Source organism: Bubalus bubalis, chromosome 3 (genome assembly GCF_019923935.1).
Source record: "Bubalus bubalis isolate 160015118507 breed Murrah chromosome 3, NDDB_SH_1, whole genome shotgun sequence".
In the NCBI taxonomy this organism is placed as follows: Eukaryota; Metazoa; Chordata; class Mammalia; order Artiodactyla; family Bovidae; genus Bubalus; species Bubalus bubalis.
Genome location: NC_059159.1, coordinates 54,099,509 through 54,119,181, shown reverse-complemented (window position 1 = coordinate 54,119,181; position 19,673 = coordinate 54,099,509). Strand labels below are relative to the sequence as shown.

At 40.1% G+C, this 19,673-nt stretch overlaps 1 protein-coding gene and 1 pseudogene across 1 annotated transcript; both read left to right on the top strand.

The window, feature by feature from the left end:
• Positions 1-5,270: 5,270 nt before the first annotated feature.
• LOC102411595 (olfactory receptor 4D1-like) lies at positions 5,271-6,206 on the top strand. The gene has a single exon (XM_006076244.1). It carries the CDS (start codon positions 5,271-5,273, stop codon positions 6,204-6,206), a length of 936 nt encoding a protein of 311 aa, XP_006076306.1.
• A 7,609-nt stretch (positions 6,207-13,815) lies between these two features.
• LOC102414546 lies at positions 13,816-14,742 on the top strand (annotated as a pseudogene).
• The last annotated feature ends 4,931 nt before the right edge of the window (positions 14,743-19,673 follow it).

Sequence of the window (19,673 nt, the reverse complement as noted above, 5' to 3'; positions counted from 1 at the left end):
AGTGGGAGACTGCAGTATCAAAGAGTCCATGGTTCTTCATGGGCTGAGTCCTCACCAGTCTTTTTTTTTATTGTGAGAAAGTGTTGAACCATATAACTATATTCTATTTAAATTTGAAAACTTGAAATTGTATGTTTAACCAGTTTTTTCCTCTATATTTTAATACAGCATAAGGAATTATAACAAGCAAAAGATTATGTGTAAAATGCTTCTAAGCTATAAAACGCTATATTATATGAACATGCTCTTCAGTTGAAGAACCAGATGGTACTAATAACTTATACCTTCCTCTAGGTACTTGCCATCACATCACTTCTCCCCAGATGAAACCACGTTCTTGAATTTGGTGTTTATCACTCCATTGCTTATAAAAACAATTTCATCAAATATTAACATAATCAGTATATTATTTTTTTTGTTTGTGCTTTATACAAATAAGACTACCTGAAATTCTGGGATTTGCTTTTTTCACTCCACATTGTCTCTAAATGTCCATATTGTTTTGTTTGGCTGTAATTCACTTATCTGCACTGCTGTGTGTGTAATATTCCATTGTAAGAATAAGCTTATTTGGATTGTCCCAGTTTTTGCTCTCGAAACAACACTCTTTTGGATGTTCTTCTACTTGTCTCCAGCTGTCATGTTGCAGAGCTCTGGGTTGTATACCTCGAAATGGAATTGCCGAATCATGAGATCTTCAAAGATTTTCCTAGTGCAAAATTGCTTTCCCAAGTTGTACTGAATTACGTAGTCATCAGCAGCACCAAAGTGTTCCCGTTGATTCACATCATCATAAACAGTTAATACTCTCAGACTTCTTAATTTTTGCCAGTTAAGTGAATAAAAAATGGTATTTCATGATAGTCTTTGTTTTTAAACTGGAGAGATTTAAAAAATTTTAATTTATTTATTTGGCTGCACCAGGTCTTAGTTAATACATGTGGGATCATCCTTGATCTTCACTGCCTTGAGCAGAATCTATAGTAGCAGCATGTAGGATCTAGTTCCCTAATTAGGAATTGAATCCAGGCCCCTGCAATGGGAGGGTGGAATATTAGCCTCTAGACCACCAGCGAAGTCCAGGCTTTTTCTTTTCAATGTAGAAGTTCTTACGTAACTTGGCTACTGATCTATTGTCAGTGTTTACTATAATCTTGTCTGCATTGGAAGAAGGGGAGTCTTCCTTTTTCCTGTTGGTTTCTGAGGTTGTAGTAGGGTGTGAGAACTCCTGTTCCCCCGATTCTACTTAACTGAAGTTTCTGTTTACTAATTTTTAAACATTTATTGGATTTTCACAGTGGGCCAAGTAACTCCAAAACAATAAAACATTGGAATCATCTTTCTAAAATGGATAAATTATATACAGTCCTACTCTGAAGAATCAACTTTGAGGCTGGTATGTAGCTTAGTAGATAACTTATCATTCTATGTGCCTTGAGAAAAGAAATATATAAACAGAGGATACAATGACTTTTTTTATTGAGAACTAAATCAGAATCATAATTAATTAATCCAGGTGATTTAATTAGCTAATTTTTATAAAGTTGCAGTTAATGACATCTAACAGTAAAGGAGATTGATAAGACCTATTCACTTCTCCAGAATCAACCCAGGCTATTTTAAGAAAAGACTGGAGTTTAAAATGAACTGAAACTCTAAACATTGGAAGAACTAGTGTTTTTAGAATCTCTTGTACTTAAAAGCCACAATTTGTTATACTTTAAAAAATAAACCAGAGGGATTGTGGTTTGCTAAGTATGAATATTTGCAACAAAAGAATTCAGATCATGCTGGAAATCTCATGTAAAACATAAAACTGTATCTAAGAACTCAGTTTTTATTCTACACCAAGATAGTAAAAATTAGCTAAACAGTTCATTATAATGTATAAGGAATATATATACAATTCCTTATACATAATGTATAAGTTTTATAGATGGTGCAATAGAATTGGATATACATGGGGAGTCGACCTTGGGATATGGTTGGTAAAATAAATGACAAATTTATAGGGTTTGTTTCCAGTGTAGTATACAAACCTTTTCCCACCTATCTTGTTGTCCAAGATCAATTAATTTTTTTAAAGTAAGCTATCAAACCAATGGTCTTGATAATGTGAGAAAGAAACTGTCCATCATGCTAACAAGAGCAGTGAAAGTCAGTCATTCTCAAACGGTGGCCCCAGATAAGCAGCATTAGCATCGCCTGAAAAGTTGTTAGAAATGCTAATTCTCTGAGAATCTCAGCCATCCAAGAGCTACTGAATCTTAGGTTTAACATCCCCTTCAGGTGATTCAGGCGCATGCTTACAGTGTGAGCCACTGGTCTCTGAAATGAGTCCTTCCAAAAATCTCAGAAACTTTCAGAGAATCTGGTTTTTCAACTTTTGATCTCCTAATCTTACATGTCATGAATCTCTATAATTTTCAGTGTCCCTGTTGGCTTTTCTTTTCTTTTGCTTGTATGTGTGGTGTGTTTGATTCTGTTTTGTTTTTCTTACTTTTTTGTCCTCAAGGCAGCCCTCTCAAATAGTGTTTTTGAGATGCTTAGAAACTTTTTAACAGCTCTCCTTGTTCCCTTGCCCCCAGTGGGATCATTTCAGCTCTGCCTACTTAGATCAGTCCAATAATTTCTCCCTGGGAATATGCGCTCTTCCCCAGGGTCATGACTTATGTGTGTCAGTGATGCCAGAGATCAGGAAACTTTGAGGCTGTATGGAGAGAGTCTCCCAGAAAGTGTAAGACATGAACTCTCTTCTCCCATCTGGGACTGAAGGAAGGTGAGAGCCTGAGGGTTTCCACACCCTCAGATAGGTCAATGATAGGTTCTTAGAAACACTTGTTGAAGGGTGAGGAGAATTAAAAAGTGACCTAGACTTGATGGTACTAAGTCTAATGTTGAGAAGAGCCTTGAGAAGAAATTTGGGAGCAGGGATGTACTGTTAAAACAGCTGTTTCAGGTTGCATGTAAAACCCAGTACTTTTACCAACCAAGTATAGATCTGGCCTTATGAGACAGGGAATGGAGGATAAGTAAAATCACTTTTTAAATCTCCACATAATTAATCACCTACTTAATACATTAATTTGATAATATTTATTGAGCATGTGCTGTATCAGAGTTGTTGTTCCAAGTTCTGCGATTACCAACATATTGAAATTATGACATAGTTGGTTGAGGAGAGAAGCTGACAAAAATGAACGATGATAAACCTGTAACAGAGGTTTGCTTCAGATATGTGTGTGTGTGTGTGTGTGCCCGTGCGAGTATATGTTAGTCACTCAGTCATGTCCTATTCTTTGTGACACTATGGACTGTAGCTTGCCAGTCTCCTCTGTCCATGGAATTTTCCAGGCAAGAATACTGGAGTGGGTAGCCATTCACTTCTCCAGGGAATCTTCCTGACCCAGGGATCAAACCTGATCTCTTGCATTGCAGACAGATTCTTTACTATCTAAGCCACAAGGGATGACTGATTTTTAATGCTTAAGAACTTGAAAAATGGGGAATTTGTTCTGAGTGGGAGAAAGAGTGAGAAGAGTGACAGAGAGGGTCACATTCACATGAATATTTTCTAGGGTTGAGAAGATGGAAAGAATTGTAAGAAATAAACATGGAAAGAAATATGCAGCATGTTTAAGACTATAATTCATTAAAGAGCTAGTGGTTCATTGGAGGCAGAGTTACTGGTTAGAAAGCAGATGGTGCTTACATTTAGAGCCCTGTGTGACATGCCAAGTTGCTTGAATATGTATGTGTTTCTACCCTGACTTGATCCACAAAATATTAAATGTGGTTCCTAAGGGGCCCTGGTGGAATCACTAAAGAATAGACATGAGAGGGGGACATTATCAGATCAGTATTTAGAAAGGTCTCATGGACAGCTGTGTAGAAGGTGTACTGGAATGAAAGAGAAAGGGAAAAATTAAAAGGGAGTGATCCCTGAGAGAGAATGGATTCCAGGAGGTCAAGTGAGAGTGGGTGGAGATTGAGAGGAAGCCGAAGGCATGGGAAAGGCAGTTAATCCTCACCTGTCACCTCTATCTCTTGCCCTCTGACTCCATTTTTGTTCCCACTCCCTCCCCTGCCATACCACCCTTTCCTGTCTCCTTCTTTCACCATTATATTCCCCTATCTTCCTTCCTTCCTTATGATTTTCTTTCTCTCTGAATTCTTTGTTTATTTCTTTCTTTTACTTAAATAATTTTTTCTTCTACCCTTGGATCAATACTACTACCATCTGAAATTGCTGTCCTTTCAGAAGAGCTCTGTCTCCTTCAAACAATGTATTTATCTATTTCTTCACTAATGAAATAGCTACCCCTTTGCCACTTTCCCACTATAATCTGGGGAGCCTCATCCAGTAACTGTCACCTACCCAGGGAATGGAAAGAAATGGAATGTCGCAGGTGTGCCACTGTGGCCAGAGGCTCCTTCACATGTCCTGAACCCCAATAGCTTTTCACCCACCTAGCAGTTAACACCAGGTACTTATTAACCACTGACTGTGGGCACTGCAGGGCACAGTTAAACTGGGAAATCAAGACCTATGTGTCTAGCACATTATGGTTGCATTGTGAAGGAAAAACACAGACACATGAAAAGTCCATTAACACATTCTGATGTGTTCACTGTTGCATGAAAAATAATTGATGCCACAACCATTATTTCTATTAACTGTAGATGGAAAGTAACCTTCAAAGTGTATAAAACATAAGAAATTTTTTAAAAGGAAAAATGACTAGCATAAAAATGTAGTTGAGGCTGCTGTGGACTGGGAGACTGCACAGAAGACAGTGATTACCATTTATTATTCCAAATACTGTTTATGAAATTTATGTTATTTTATTTAATCCCTTAGCCAAATTCTATAAAGAAAATGTATTTCTTTCAGATGTGGAAACTGAGACTCAGATTAAGTAATTTGCTCAAGTCCAAATCTCAAGGAAATAGCTCTGAAATATGATTTTGGTTCTATTGAACTCTAAGTGTCTTCCCACCACGAGATTACACTGAATCTTGGGAAGGCAGATGGCTTGTGTCTTTGGATGGCTTTAAGATAACTCACATATGTGTATCCCAGCAAAAACTAGTAAAGTGTTTGAGACAAAGTCATTCAGTCAGCACTTGGTATTGTCATCTGTACATGAGAATGTCCATCACATTGACTTGGACAACTGAATTGAGCCCTTGAGCACTAAGAGGGCAAGCAACAACTTCATGCCTGTCTGTCTCTGGTGTGTTTTCCTTAGGTGTATGGAGAAGACACCATGGATTCAGGGAATCTCACGCGGGTATCAGAATTTGTCTTCCTAGGGTTCTCACAGTATCAGGAGCTCCAGATTTTCTTGTTTCTGGTGTTCCTGCTTGTCTACACCACCACTGTCATGGGGAACCTCCTCATCATGGTGACAGTGACCTCTGATTCCAGGCTCCACACACCCATGTATTTCCTGCTGAGAAATATGGCTGTTATAGATGTCTGCTTCTCCTCAGTCACTGCCCCAAAGATGCTAGTGGACATCCTCGCTGAGAAGAAGACCATTTCCTACCAGGGCTGCATGACCCAGATCTTCTTCTTCCACTTTCTGGGAGGTGGGACTGTCTTCTTCCTCTCAGTGATGGCCTTTGACCGCTACATAGCTATCTCCCAGCCCCTCCATTACATCACCATCATGAACACTCGAGTGTGTGTGGGGCTGGTGGTGGCTGCCTGGGTAGGAGGCTTTGTCCACTCCATTGTCCAGCTGATTCTGATGTTCCCATTGCCTTTCTGTGGACCCAACATCCTAGATAATTTCTACTGTGATATTCCACAAGTGCTGAGACTTGCTTGCACAGACACCTCCCTCCTGGAGTTCCTTATGATCTCCAACAGTGGGATGCTGGTCCTCATTTGGTTCCTCCTCCTTCTGATCTCTTACACAAAAATCTTGGTGATGTTGAGGTCCCACTCTGTGCAGGCGAGAAGGAAGGCAGCTTCCACCTGCACCACTCACATCATTGTTGTGTCTATGGTCTTCATTCCCTGTATCTATATTTATGCCCGGCCCTTTACCTCTTTTCCCATGGACAAAGCTGTGTCCATCAGCCAAACGGTTATGACCCCCATGCTCAACCCAATGATCTACACCCTGAGGAACCAGGAGATGCAGGCAGCAGTGAAGAGATTAGGCAAGCGCCTAGTGATTTCCAGTAGGGAGTGAACTTAACATAGGTTGATTTTAAATGACAGATCTTCTCACTGAACCTTTATTTTCCATGTGAGATGTGGAGGAAAGTCTTTATGGAGTGTGACAGTTGAAATTAAAGTAATATTTCTCTGGACATTTTCCTGTGTCAGCTATTTTGTTAGTTACTTTCAGACTTCTCTCTCATTCTTACAAAACTGACAGAAGATATGGTAGTATTATACAGTTTTACAAATAAGAAAACTCATGGAGAAAAGACTTGTTCAGTGATGAACAGCAAGTGAGGGGCAGAGCTTGGCCAGGAGATGGTTCCTCTGACTCCAAGTTTTGAGGCAGGAGATACGGGTAGGATTTGAAACTCAGAGTATCTCACCATCACAAGGGAAAACTTAGAGAGTTCCTCTTCTATGGGTGAATATCTCTGACGAGTGGTCAACATTTCTATGTCAAATCTGGAAATATTACATTTGTTCTCCTCCCTGCTCTCTGCCTCATTCCCCACTGTGGTATTTTGGAAATGATACCATTTGTTAAGTTTCTAAATATTTTCTGTCATCAGAGTACATATTTACCTGCACTTTGGATTGGGTCTTTCTTTTTTTTTTATTTAAATTTATTTATTTTAATTGGAGGCTAATTACTTTACAATATCGTATTGGTTTTGCCATACATGAACATGAATCCGCCACGGGTGTACACGTGTTCCCCATCCTGAACCCCCCTCCCACCTCCCTCCCAGTACCATCCCTCTGGGTCATCCCAGTGCACCAGCCCCAAGCATCCTGTATCCTGCTTTGAACCTGGACTGGCAATTAATTTCTTATATGATATTATACATGTTTCAATGCCATTCTCCCAAATCATCCCACCCTCTCCCTCTCCCACAGAGTCCAAAAGACTGTTCTATACATCTGTGTCTCTTTTGCTGGATTGGGTCTTTCTTGACCAAATACTTCTTGGATATTCTGCACGATATTCTACTTTAGTGACCAAATCTTTATATACTTTGAATGATATGGCTATGAGGACAATGTTGTGGGTGGTTGGGGAACCCAGGCTAGAGAGGGAAGGGACCTTGTCCTGCTCCCTGTCCTACTAGGGAGTCCAGTAGTTTCTCCCCAAGGATATACTCTTGTCTCCTAGGGTCACTCTCCTTATTGTATGGGTGATGTGTGGGCACTGGCTGGGAAACTGATCCTGCAGATAAAGGATCTCTAAGAAGACAGACAATGTACAGCTGGAAGAAGCACAAGCTGGAATCAAGATTGCCAGAAGAAATATCAATAACCTCAGATATGCAGATGACACCATCCTTATGGCAGAAAGTGAAGAGGAACTCAAAAGCCTCTTGATGAAAGTGAAAGAGGAGAGTGAAAAAGTTGGTTTAAAGCTCAACATTCAGAAAACAAAGATCATGGCATCTGGTCCCATCACTTCATGGGAAATAGATGGGGAAACAGTGGAAACAGTGTCAGACTTTATTTTTGGGGCTCCAAAATCACTGCAGATGGTGACTGCAGCCATGAAATTAGAAGACGCTTACTCCTTGGAAGAAAAATTATGACCAACCTAGATAGCATATTCAAAAGCAGAGACATTACTTTACCAACAAAGGTCCATCTAGTCAAGGCTATGGTTTTTCCAGTAGACACGTATGGATGTGAGAGTTGGACTGTGAAGAAAGCTGAGTGCCAAAGAATTGATGCTTTTGAACTGTGGTGTTGGAGAAGACTCTTGAGAGTCCCTTGGACTGCAAGGAGATCCAACCAGTCCATTCTGAAAGAGGTCAGCCCTGGGATTTCTTTGGAAGGAATGATGCTAAAGCTGAAACTCCAGTACTTTGGCCACCTGATGCAAAGAGTTGACTCATTGGAAAAGATTCTGATGCTGGGAGGGATTGGGGGCAGGAGGAGAAGGGGATGACAGAGGATGAGAAGGCTGAATGGCATCACTGACTCAATGGACGTGAGTCTGAGTGAACTCCGGGAGTTGGTGATGGATAGGGAGGCCTGGCATGCTGTAATTCATGGGGTCGCAAAGAGTCAGACATGACTGAGCAACTGAACTGAAGAAGACAGATGACCTGATGACTCGTTTCTATTCTGGACTGAAGGAAGGTGTGAAACTAGGATTTTCTCACCTGCATATAGAGCAGCTGTAAGAAGCATCCAGAAACTTGTTGGAGAGTGTAGAGAATAAACAAATGATATGGACTCCATGCTAGTCAGTCTAAAGTCTGAGGATAACCTCCAGTGTAATGCAGAGGCTACAAGGCATTCAAAACTGATTCCTCAAGTGGCAAGTGAAAACCAGGCTTTAACCACCAAGAAACACTTGGTCTTGTGATTTGGAGGGAAGATGCTGAGAACAAAGAATAAGGTGATACACCCCACAATTTATCACATGGTTTCATTGAACAAGATCACATAATTATCTCCTAATACATTAGAATAGGAACATATTTGAGCAAGTGCTAAGTCAGAGTTGCTATTATCGGTGCTGGGGCTACTAAATTATTGAATTTACATTCTAGTTAAGAGAAAGAACAGGAAAAATATGATACAAGTTGTAACAAATGTACTTACAAAATGTTATTGGAACTGGAACCCAGAGAAATGGATTAATTCTGCATGCGAGAAATGGAGGAGTCACAGAGGTGATATCTGAGGACTTCAAGGCTGAGAAGGTAGTAGAAGGTATTTCAGGGAACAGAATGCATTACCAAAGCTACAGAAATAACCAAACATATGGCATATGTGAGACACCATGGATTCTGGACTAGCCATCAGTTCCCAGGTAAAAGAGATACTGATAAGAAATGTAGATGGAGCCTATGTTTTAGAACTTGGTGTGACCCACTGAGAGGGAATTGCATGCACATGTGTAAGCATGTCTTTGAACCATGAATTAACCCACAATACATGTTAGGCAGCTCCTAAGAGTCTGAGTTGTTTGTTTGTCTTTTTAATAGTCAAAACTACTTTATTTATCCAAAAAGAAACAAGAAAAAAGATCCCAAAAAATTGAAACATGTATATTATCATATGTGGAACAGATTGCCAGTCCAGGTTCGATGCATGAGACAGGGCTGATGCACTGAGATGACCCTGAGGGATGGGATGGGGAGGGAGGTGGGAGGGGGGTTCAGGATGGGGAACTGTAGAAATTATAGAGATTATTTTATTAAAAAAATTTTTTTAATCTGTGAAACTAATAGCAAACAAAAACTAAGATGATAAATATAAACATGTATGTCAGTAATTAGTGGTGGATTCATGTTTATGTATGGCAAAACCAATACAATATTGTAAAGTAAAAAAATAAATATATGAGGCTACCATCACCCTAATACCAAAACCTGACAAAGATCCCACAAAAAAGAAAATTACAGGCCAATATCACTGATGAACATAGATGCAAAAATCCTTAACAAAATTCTAGCAAACAGAATCCAACAACACATTAAAAAGATCATACACCATGACCAAGTGGGCTTTATCCCAGGGATGCAAGGATTCTTCAATATCTGCAAATCAATCAATGTAATACACCACATTAACAAATTGAAAAATAAAACCATATGATTACTCAATAGATGCAGAGAAAGCCTTTGACAAAATCCAACATCCATTTATGATAAAAACTCTCCAGAAAGCAGGAATAGAAGGAACATACCTCAACATAATCAAAGCTATATATGACAAACCCACAGCAAACATTATCCTCAATGGTGAAAAATTGAAAGCATTTCCTCTAAAGTCAGGAACAAGACAAGGGTGTCCACTTTCACCATTACTATTCAACATAGTTTTGGAAGCTTTGGCCACAGCAATCAGAGCAGAAAAAGAAATAAAAGGAATCCAAATTGGAAAAGAAGAAGTAAAACTCTCACTATTTGCAGATGACATGATCCTCTACATAGAAAACCCTAAAGACTCCACCAGAAAATTACTAGAACTAATCAATGATTATAGTAAAGTTGCAGGATATAAAATCAACACACAGAAATCCCTTGCATTCCTATACACTAATAATGAGGAAATAGAAAGAGAAATTAAGGAAACAATTCCATTCACCATTGCAGTGAAAAGAATAAAATACTTAGGAATATATCTACCTAAAGAAACTAAAGACCTATATATAGAAAACTATAAAACACTGGTGAAAGAAATCAAAGAGGACACTAATAGATGGAGAAATATATCATGTTCATGGATTGGAAGAATCAATATAGTGAAAATGAGTATACTACCCAAAGCAGTTTACAGATTCAATGCAATCCCTATCAAGCTACCATCAGTATTCTTCACAGAGCTAGAACAAATAATTTCACAATTTGTATGGAAATACAAAAAACCTCGAATAGCCAAAGCTACCTTGAGAAAGAAGAATGGAACTGGAGGAATCAACCTACCTGACTTCAGGCTGTACTACAAAGCCACAGTTATCAAGACAGTATGGTACTGGCACAAAGACAGAAATATAGATCAATGGAACAAAATAGAAAGCCCAGAGATAAATCCATGCACCTATGGACACCTTATCTTTGACAAAGGAGGCAAGAATATACAATGCAGAAAAGACAATCTCTTTAACAAGTGGTGCTGGGAAATCTGGTCAACCACTTGTAAAAGAATGAAACTAGAACACTTTCTGACACCATACACAAAAATAAACTCAAAATGGATTAAAGATCTAAACGTAAGACCAGAGACTATAAAACTCCTAGAGGAGAACATAGGCAAAACACTCTCGGACATACATCACAGAAGGATCCTCTATGACCCACCTCCCAGAATATTGGAAATAAAAGCAAAAATAAACAAATGGGACCGAATTAACCTTAAAAGCTTCTGCACCTCAAAGGAAACTATTAGCAAGGTGAAAAGACAGCCTTCAGAATGGGAGAAAATAATAGCAAATGAAGCAACTGACAAACAACTAATCTCGAGACTATACAAGCAACTCCTACAGCTCAACTCCAGAAAAATAAATGACCCAATCAAAAAATGGGCCAAAGAACTAAATAGACATTTCTCCAAAGAAGACATACAGATGGCTAACAAACACATGAAAAGATGCTCAACATCACTCATTATCAGAGAAATGCAAATCAAAACCACTATGAGGTACCATTTCACACCAGTCAGAATGGCTGCAATCCAAAAGTCTACAAGTAATAAATGCTGGAGAGGGTGTGGAGAAAAGGGAACCCTCTTACACTGTTGGTGGGAATGCAAACTAGTACAGCCACTATGGAGAACAGTGTGGAGACTCCTTTAAAAACTGGAAATAGAAATGCCTTATGATCCAGCAATCCCACTGCTGGGCATACACACTGAGGAAACCAGAAGGGAAAGACACACGTGTACCCCACTGTTCATCACAGCACTGTTTATAATAGCCAGGACATGGAAGCAACCTAGATGTCCATCAGCAGATGAATGGATAAGAAAGCTGTGGTACATATACACAATGGAGTATTACTCAGCCATTAAAAAGAATACATTTGAATCAGTTCTAATGAGGTGGATGAAGCTGGAGCCTATCATACAGAATGAAGTAAGCCAGAAAGAAAAACACCAATACAGTATACTAATGCATATATATGCAATTTAGAAAGATGGTAACAATAACCCTGTGTACGAGACAGCAAAAGAGACACTGATGTATAGAACAGTCTTATGGACTCTGTGGGAGAGGGAGAGGGTGGGAAGATTTGGGAGAATGGCATTGAAACATGTAAAATATCATGTATGAAAAAAATAAATAAATAAGCAAAAAAAAAAAAGAAATTGAAAAAAAAAAACCCCACAAAATAGCCAATGCAGATAGACTGATATTAGAAAAGTACATTTTTTAAAATAATAAATAGGGATAATTCATAATATTGGATGAGAAATACAATGAGAAGATAGAATAAGTCTAAATTTGTGTGTACCTAAAACATCACCTGTGAATATATAAAGCCAATATCAGCATCATTAAATGTAGAATTTTTTTTTAAATCCCAGAAGCATAGTTGTAGATATTAATATACATCTAAGATTCTGAGTTTTAAGCTGTGAGTCCTTGATAGTTATTAAAAGATTATAATGAGCAAGCAAGGTGGTCAGATACCAGTTTCGAAAGGTCTCTATGACAGTGACATAGAAGATGGAGCAAAGCGGATGCAGATGGAAGCGGAAGGATGAGACTAAAATGACCCCCTATTGGATAACAGATTGCAGGAGGCAGGTAAGGGGGTGGAAAGAGACCAGGCAGGGAAGTGAGGAGGCTACTTAACCCTCACTTGTCACCTCTATCTCTTACCCTCCATGTCCTCCTTCATCTTTATTCCCAGTCTTCCCCTCCCCTCTACCTTTACATTCCCCTTCCTTCCTCTCCCTTCCTCTTAATCTCCCCCTCTTTACTGCTTTGTCTATTTTATTTCTCTTATATCAACATCTTCCTTTCTCTTCTATCCTTATATTCAGTAACATCTTCTAAAATTCTAGTTTCACTAAGAAGAGTTCTTCCATTCCCCTTCATACAAGATCCATCACCCCTTTTTTAACCCAGACAATCTCTCTCCCCCATCTCATGTTGCAGCACACACACCACATATTCTGTTACTTCACCCAGTAAGGGACCATCTACACCTGTGAAGGAAGGCATTCCCTATATATATTCACCCACATGGCAGTCAAAAGATTTTGAGTATTGACTATCAGAAAAGATGGATACTGTAGGGCACAAATAAAATTTAAGATGCATATTTATCCCTCTGCAAATGTTTAGTTGAATTATGGATGGAAAATACAGAAACACAAAAAGTTCCTTAACATTTTGATGTGGTAACTGTTGCATAAAAAATTTTGGTACAAAATATATTAGATTTTCAAGGAAGGGAGGATGGTTTAAAGTAGGAGACTACACAGAGGAAAGTGTTTGCCGTTTATTATTCCAGACACTCTTGTAGGGACCTTGTGTGTTATTTTATTTAATCCTCTAGACAATTCTATAAAGAAAGTCATTTTTATTCCTACCATACAAATGTGGAAACTTAGAGAGGTTAAGTAATTTCTCCAAGGTCATATATCAAGGAAATAAAAATTTAACTGCAGGTCTGTTGAACTCCAAGTGTCTTACCACCAGTAGATAACACTGAATCTTTGAAAGGCAGGTCTCATATGTCTCTGGATAGCGTTAAGCTATCTTGTGAATATATACTTGTGTTTGTGTTCAGCTGCTCAATCATGTCTGACTCTTTTTGACCTCATGGACTGTGGCCTGCCAGGCTCCTCTGTCTATGGGACTTTTCAGGCAAAAATACTGGAGTGGATGGCCATTTCCTCCTCCTGGGGATCTTCCCAACACAGGGATTGAACCCACCTCTCCTGTGTCTCCTGCATTGACAGGCAGATTCTTTACCACTGAGCCTCCTGGGAAGCCCCTGATGAATATATATTTCAGAACCAACTAGTGAACTCTCCAGAGACAAGACCATTAAGTCAGCCCCAGGTATTATTATCTGCGCTTGAAAATCCATCATCGAGACCTGGACACTCAATTTGAGTGAGCTCCTGAGCAATAAGGCATCACTCTCCTGGTGTGTTTTCTTTAGATGTATGGAGAAGATACCATGGAACCAGGGACTCTCTCAGGTAAATCAGAATTTATCCTGGAGCTCTCCCAGACTCAGGAGCTCCAGCTCTTCCTGTTTCTGGTGTTCCTGTTGGTCTGTACCACCACTGTCATGGGAAACCACCTCACCATGTTCACAGTGACCTCTGATTCCAGGCTCCACACACCCATGTATTTTCTGCTGTGAAACTGGGCAGTCATAGACGTCTGTTTCTCCTCAGTCCCTGCCCCAAAGATGCTGGTGGACTTCCTCGCTGAGAAGAAGACCATCTCCTACCAGGGCTATGAGGCTCAGGTCTTCTTTCTCCACTTTCTGGGAGGTGTCATGACCTTGTTCTCTATGAAGGTCTATGACCATTACATAGCCATCTCCCGGCCCCTCTACTATGTCACCATCATGAGCATTCAGCTCTGTGTGGGGTTGGTGGTGACAGCCTGGATGGTAGGTTTTGTTCATTCCATCTCCCAACTGGTCCTGATGCTCCCACTGCCTTTTTGTGGCCCCAATGTCCTAGATAACTTCTACCGTGATGTTCCACAGGTACTGAGACTCTCCTGCACTGACACTTCTGTCTTGGAGTTCCTCATGATCTGCAACAGTGGGATGCTGATGTCATCTGTTTCCTCCTCCTCCTGGTCTCCTACTCAGTCATCCTGGTGATGCTGAGGTCCCACTCAGGGCAGGAAAGGAGGAAGGCAGCTTCCACCTGTACCACCCCTGTTTTCCTGGTGTCTATGGTCTTCATTCCAAGCATCTACCTCTATTCCGGGCCCTTCTCTTCCTTCTCCATGGTCCAGTCTGTATCCAGCAGCCACATGGTCAAGAACCCCATGCTTGCCCATGATCTGCACCCTGATGAACCAGGAGATGCAGGCAGCACTGAAGAGACTGCACTCACATCAGTTGGATTGTACAAGGGAATGACAGTGGGTACATCACTTTGGCCTTGTTTTCTACTTGTAAAGTGGAGAGAGAGCTGCAGTGTCTGCCCTTTTCTGGATGTGTTGTGACGGTCCTCATAGAAGTAAATGCACAGTGAACCTAAGCAACATATTCAGATTTTTAGGAAAATGGATAGTATCCTTATTTTTGTTTCTGATGGTTGTTTGAACACTCCTATAATGAGAGAATGTGTTGTCACAGAAACATTCTGAAAAGTCCCACCCTCCTTTCTGCCTTCTTGGTGGACTGTTTCTTCTTAGGATGACAGAATTTCCCCAGAAGAGCAGTTCTGTTTTTTTCTATTTTGACCCCTTTACCTCGTACCCCATTTAAGTGTGAGTCTGGGTTGTTGGAAACTGCTCAGCACTCTGAGTCTTAAGCCTTCAATCGAAGACCCTAACCCATCACTTACCAAAGGATGACCCTGAATGAGATACCTGAGGTCTCTTAGCCTCATAACATTTTCCTCAACACACTTGCTAGAATTAGTATCTGACCCAAACTACTGTGAGAAAACATTGTACCATATATTTTATTTAATTTGAAAACTTGAAATTATATGAATGTTGTTTTTCTCTGTATTTTAATACAGTATAAGTAATTATAACAAGTGAAAGATTATGTATAAAATGCTTTTAAGGTATAAAATACTATATTATATTATATGAACACTCATGAATATGCTACAGTTCAAGAACCAGCCTGTACTAATAACTTATACCTGGCTATAGGTGCTTTCCATCACATCACTTCTTCGGAGATGAAACCACATTCTTGAATTTAGTGTTTATCATTCCATTGCTTATAAAAATAATTTTATCACATATTAACATATTCAGTATATTGCTTTGTTTTGCTTTTTTGAGATTTATACAAATGAAAGATTGCACAGAATATTCTAGAATTTGCTTTTTTTCACTCAACATTCTTTCTAAATGTCCACATTGCTTTGTTTGGCTATATTTCATTCATATGCACTGCTGTGTAATATTCCATTGTAAGAATAAGTTTATTTGGATTGTTTCCAGTTTTTACTCTTGGAACCACACTCTTTTGAATGTTCTACTTGTCTTCAGTTGTTATGTTGAGGAGCTATGGATTAAATACCTTGAAATGGAATTGCTGAATTGTGAGATCTTCAAAGATTTACTTTTACAAAGTAGTGCCAAACTGTTTTCCAAAGTTGTACCAAATTACACGGTCAGCTGCATTGCTGAGGTTGATTCACATACTCCTAATTGTTAATATTGTTGGACTTCTTAACTTTTGCCAATTAAGTGAATAAACAATGATATGTCACTGCAGTCTTTTTTTAAAAAACTGGAAGATTTTTTAAAAACATTTATTTATTGCACTGGGTCTTGGTTGCTGCGTGTGGGATCTTCCTTAATTTTCATTGCCTTGTGCAGAATCTTTAGTAGCATTATGTAGGATCTAATGAGGAATAGTTCCCTAATGAGGAATTGAACTCAGGCCCTGCAATGGGAGCATGGAATATTAGCCTCTAGACCACCAGGGAAGTCCTAGCTTTTTATTTTTAATGTAGAAGTTCTTATGTAACTTGGTTACTGATCTATTGTCAGTGTTTAGTATTGTCTATATTTATTATAATTTCTCTCAGTTTGTAGTTTGTCTTCTTTATTTTTGTGTTAGGGTTATCAATCTTTCATTTTAGTATTGGATTTTATTTTTTAAAACTGCTTTTTACTCAGAGGACAGAAATATATTCTTGCTTCTTTCCAGGCATGCTAATTACATATAAACTTTTCTATTTCCTTGGTCTTTTCAGTTTTCTTCTCATTAATTTTTCTATTTATTTTGTTTTGTTCTCTTTGTTAGAAGCCTTTCTTAAACTCCTGGTGATTCCTGGCTATCTATGTTTAAGAGCAAGGCAATAAAATACTAATTGGTACCTCAATGTATTGAAGCTTTTAGATTTTACCTTAGGGATTCTGGTGGAAATCAGCTCTTTATTGGAGGAGACCCAAGTGCCAATACACAGAGGTCTATTTTTCTAGAGTTGTTGTTTCTGCAAAGAAAAATGTTGATTTCCTATCTTTGTCTTAGATGCTCAACTGATGAGGAAAGTGATGGATCAGTAGCTCTAATTTTTACCTGACCTCCTTCTCTCATTTACATACTTTTGATTTCGTGACCTCCACTGTTAGAAGAGGTTTTACTGTAAGACAGACTTCATGTCACTTTTAACAGTCTCTCGCCTCTGTTTCATCATATTAATTCCCTATTCAGGTGCTTTAAACAAGATAGCCTTCTTCTTGGGGGTCTATTCAAAGCCATTCCCAACCACTTCCTCCTTGTTTGTCCCCCTCATGTGTTCATTTTCCCACAACCCTTAGAAGCTAGATTTGCTCATGTGATCCAGGAATGAAAATTACAACAGTGTGTTAGCCAGGGTGCTTCTGGAAAAGCTTTCTCTTCCTTGTGTAGAGGCAAGAGACGCAGGAGAAGAAAGAAATGGCTCTCTACCTGATTCCTCACCTCCAGCCTTTTTAAAAAATCTATTTTTAAATTGGAGGAAAATTGCTTTACAATGTTGTGTTGATTTCTGGTGTACATCAACATGAATCAGCTGTAAGTATACATATATATCCTCCCTCTGAGCCTCCCCCCTCCTACTTCCCCCATCCCACCCTTCTGCGGGCATGTGTGTGCACTACATTGCTTCAGTCGTGTCTGACTCTTTGCGACCCTATGGACCGTACCCTGCCAGTCTCCTCTGTCCATGGGATTCTCCAAGCAAGAGTACTGGAGTGGGTTGCCATTTCCTCCTCCAGGGCATCTTCCCAACGCAGGGACGGAATCAGCTTCTCTTACATCGCTTCATTAGCAGGCTGGCTCCTCACCGCTAGCGCCCCCTGGGAAACCCTCCCACCATTCTGCTGCTGCTGCTGCTGCTAAGTCACTTCAGTCGTGTCCGACTCTGTGCGACCCCATAGACGGCAGCCTACCAGGCTCCTCCGTCGCTGGGATTCTCCAGGCAAGAACACTGGAGTGGGTTGCCATTTCCTTCTCCAATGCATGAAAGTGAAAAGTGAAAGTGAAGTCGCTCAGTCGTGTCCGACTCTTCACGACCCCATGGACTGCAGCCTACCAGGTTCCTCCATCCATGGGATTTTCCAGGCAAGAGTACTGCAGTGGGGTGCCATTGCCTTCTCCTCCCACCATTCTAGGTCATCACAAAGCACCGAGCTGAGTTCCCTGTTTTATACAGCAACTTCCCACTAGCTACCTAGTCTACATTTGGTGATGTATATATGTCAATGCTACTGTCAATTCATCCCACCTTCTCCTTCCCAATCTGGGTCCGCAAGCTGGTTCTCTACACCTGTCTCGCTATTCCTGCCCTGAAAATAGGTTCATAAGTACCATTTTTCTAGATTCCATATATATCTGTTGATATACAATACTTGTTTTTCTCTTTCTGACTTACTTTCTGGCATACTTCACTCTATATGACAGACTCTAGGTTCAACCACATCACTACAAATGGCCCAATTTCATTTTTAGGCCTGAGTAATATTCCATTGTCAGAGAAGGCAATGGCAACCCACTCCAGTACTCTTGCCTGGAAAATCCCATGGACAGAGGGGCCTGGTAGGCTGCAGTCCATGGGGTCGCTAGGAGTCAGACACGACTGAGTGACTTCACTTTCACTTTTCACTTTCATGCATTGGAGAAGGAAATGGCAACCCACTCCAGTGTTCTTGCCTGGAGAATCCCAGGGATGGAGAGCCTGGTGGGCTGCCGTCTATGGGGTTGCACAGAGTTGGATACGACTGAAGCGACTTAGCAGCAGCAATATTCCATTGTATATATATGTACCACATCTTTATCCATTCATCTGTTGATGAACATCTAGGTTACTTTCATCTTCTGACTATTGTAAATAATAACCTCCAGCCCTTAGATGTGTCAGGACACACACCATAATGAAGAATGAAGCATCTTGGCTCGGAGGGGAGAGGCCCAGGGCATCACAGACTCACTACGTGTCCTGATATCACTGAATTGTGGGTCCCTCTTGGCTCACTACCTTTCACTCTTGATTTTTCTTAATTACCTTTTTATCCTCCTCCTTCCTTCTTGGCTCCCATCTCCCTTTCCCCTTCTCCTCTAGCTCTTTACAGCCTCACATCTTTGATGATTTTGAAGCTCAGATGGCCTGAGTCCCAAACACAGGACAGGTATAAACCTTTAACTGCCTTCATTAAGTCTTCTCTGAAACAGGAGGGTATAAATAAACAAAGGAGCTATAAACCACTATGTCCATCCTCTCAACTCTCCCCTCTCTCCTCCTCCCTGCTGCCACATAGACCTGGTCTGCAGGTCACTCTTCTGCAAACCTCCTCTACGTGTTCTCACCTCCCTGAATGTAAAACCTTAATGTATGAGCCTGGTTCTTTAAGCAGAGTGATCCCTGCCTGCTCTCCACCTAATGTCCCACCTCTTAACCTGTGCTCCAGCCTCACTGAGGCTTTCAGGGTTCATGGAGTGTATGCTGTCCCATTTCAGCTCTGGATCTCTGTTCTTCCTGGCAAATACACACTTTCCCTCTTTTGTCTGCTAACACGCTTGAACTTCTCTTTTTAAATGTCATCACTGCTCCAAAGTCTTTCTTCTCTTCCAGTCATGGTTAGCTGCTCAGCCTTTAAACATTTGAGCATTCCCCTGGTAGAGCTATCTCCTCTCGGAAGTGCATTTATGTGTTTCTAGGTCTGTTTTCCTCATCAGCCTAGAGAAGAGAACGTATGTCTTATATTTGTATCTTCAGCATTGAGCATAGAGGTGTACCCAATCTGCCTTTTATTGCTCTTCTACTCTTAAAAAGGATAACTTTCAGTTATGCAAATAAATGCTGATCTAAATCAAAATGACCACATGGACCACAGCTT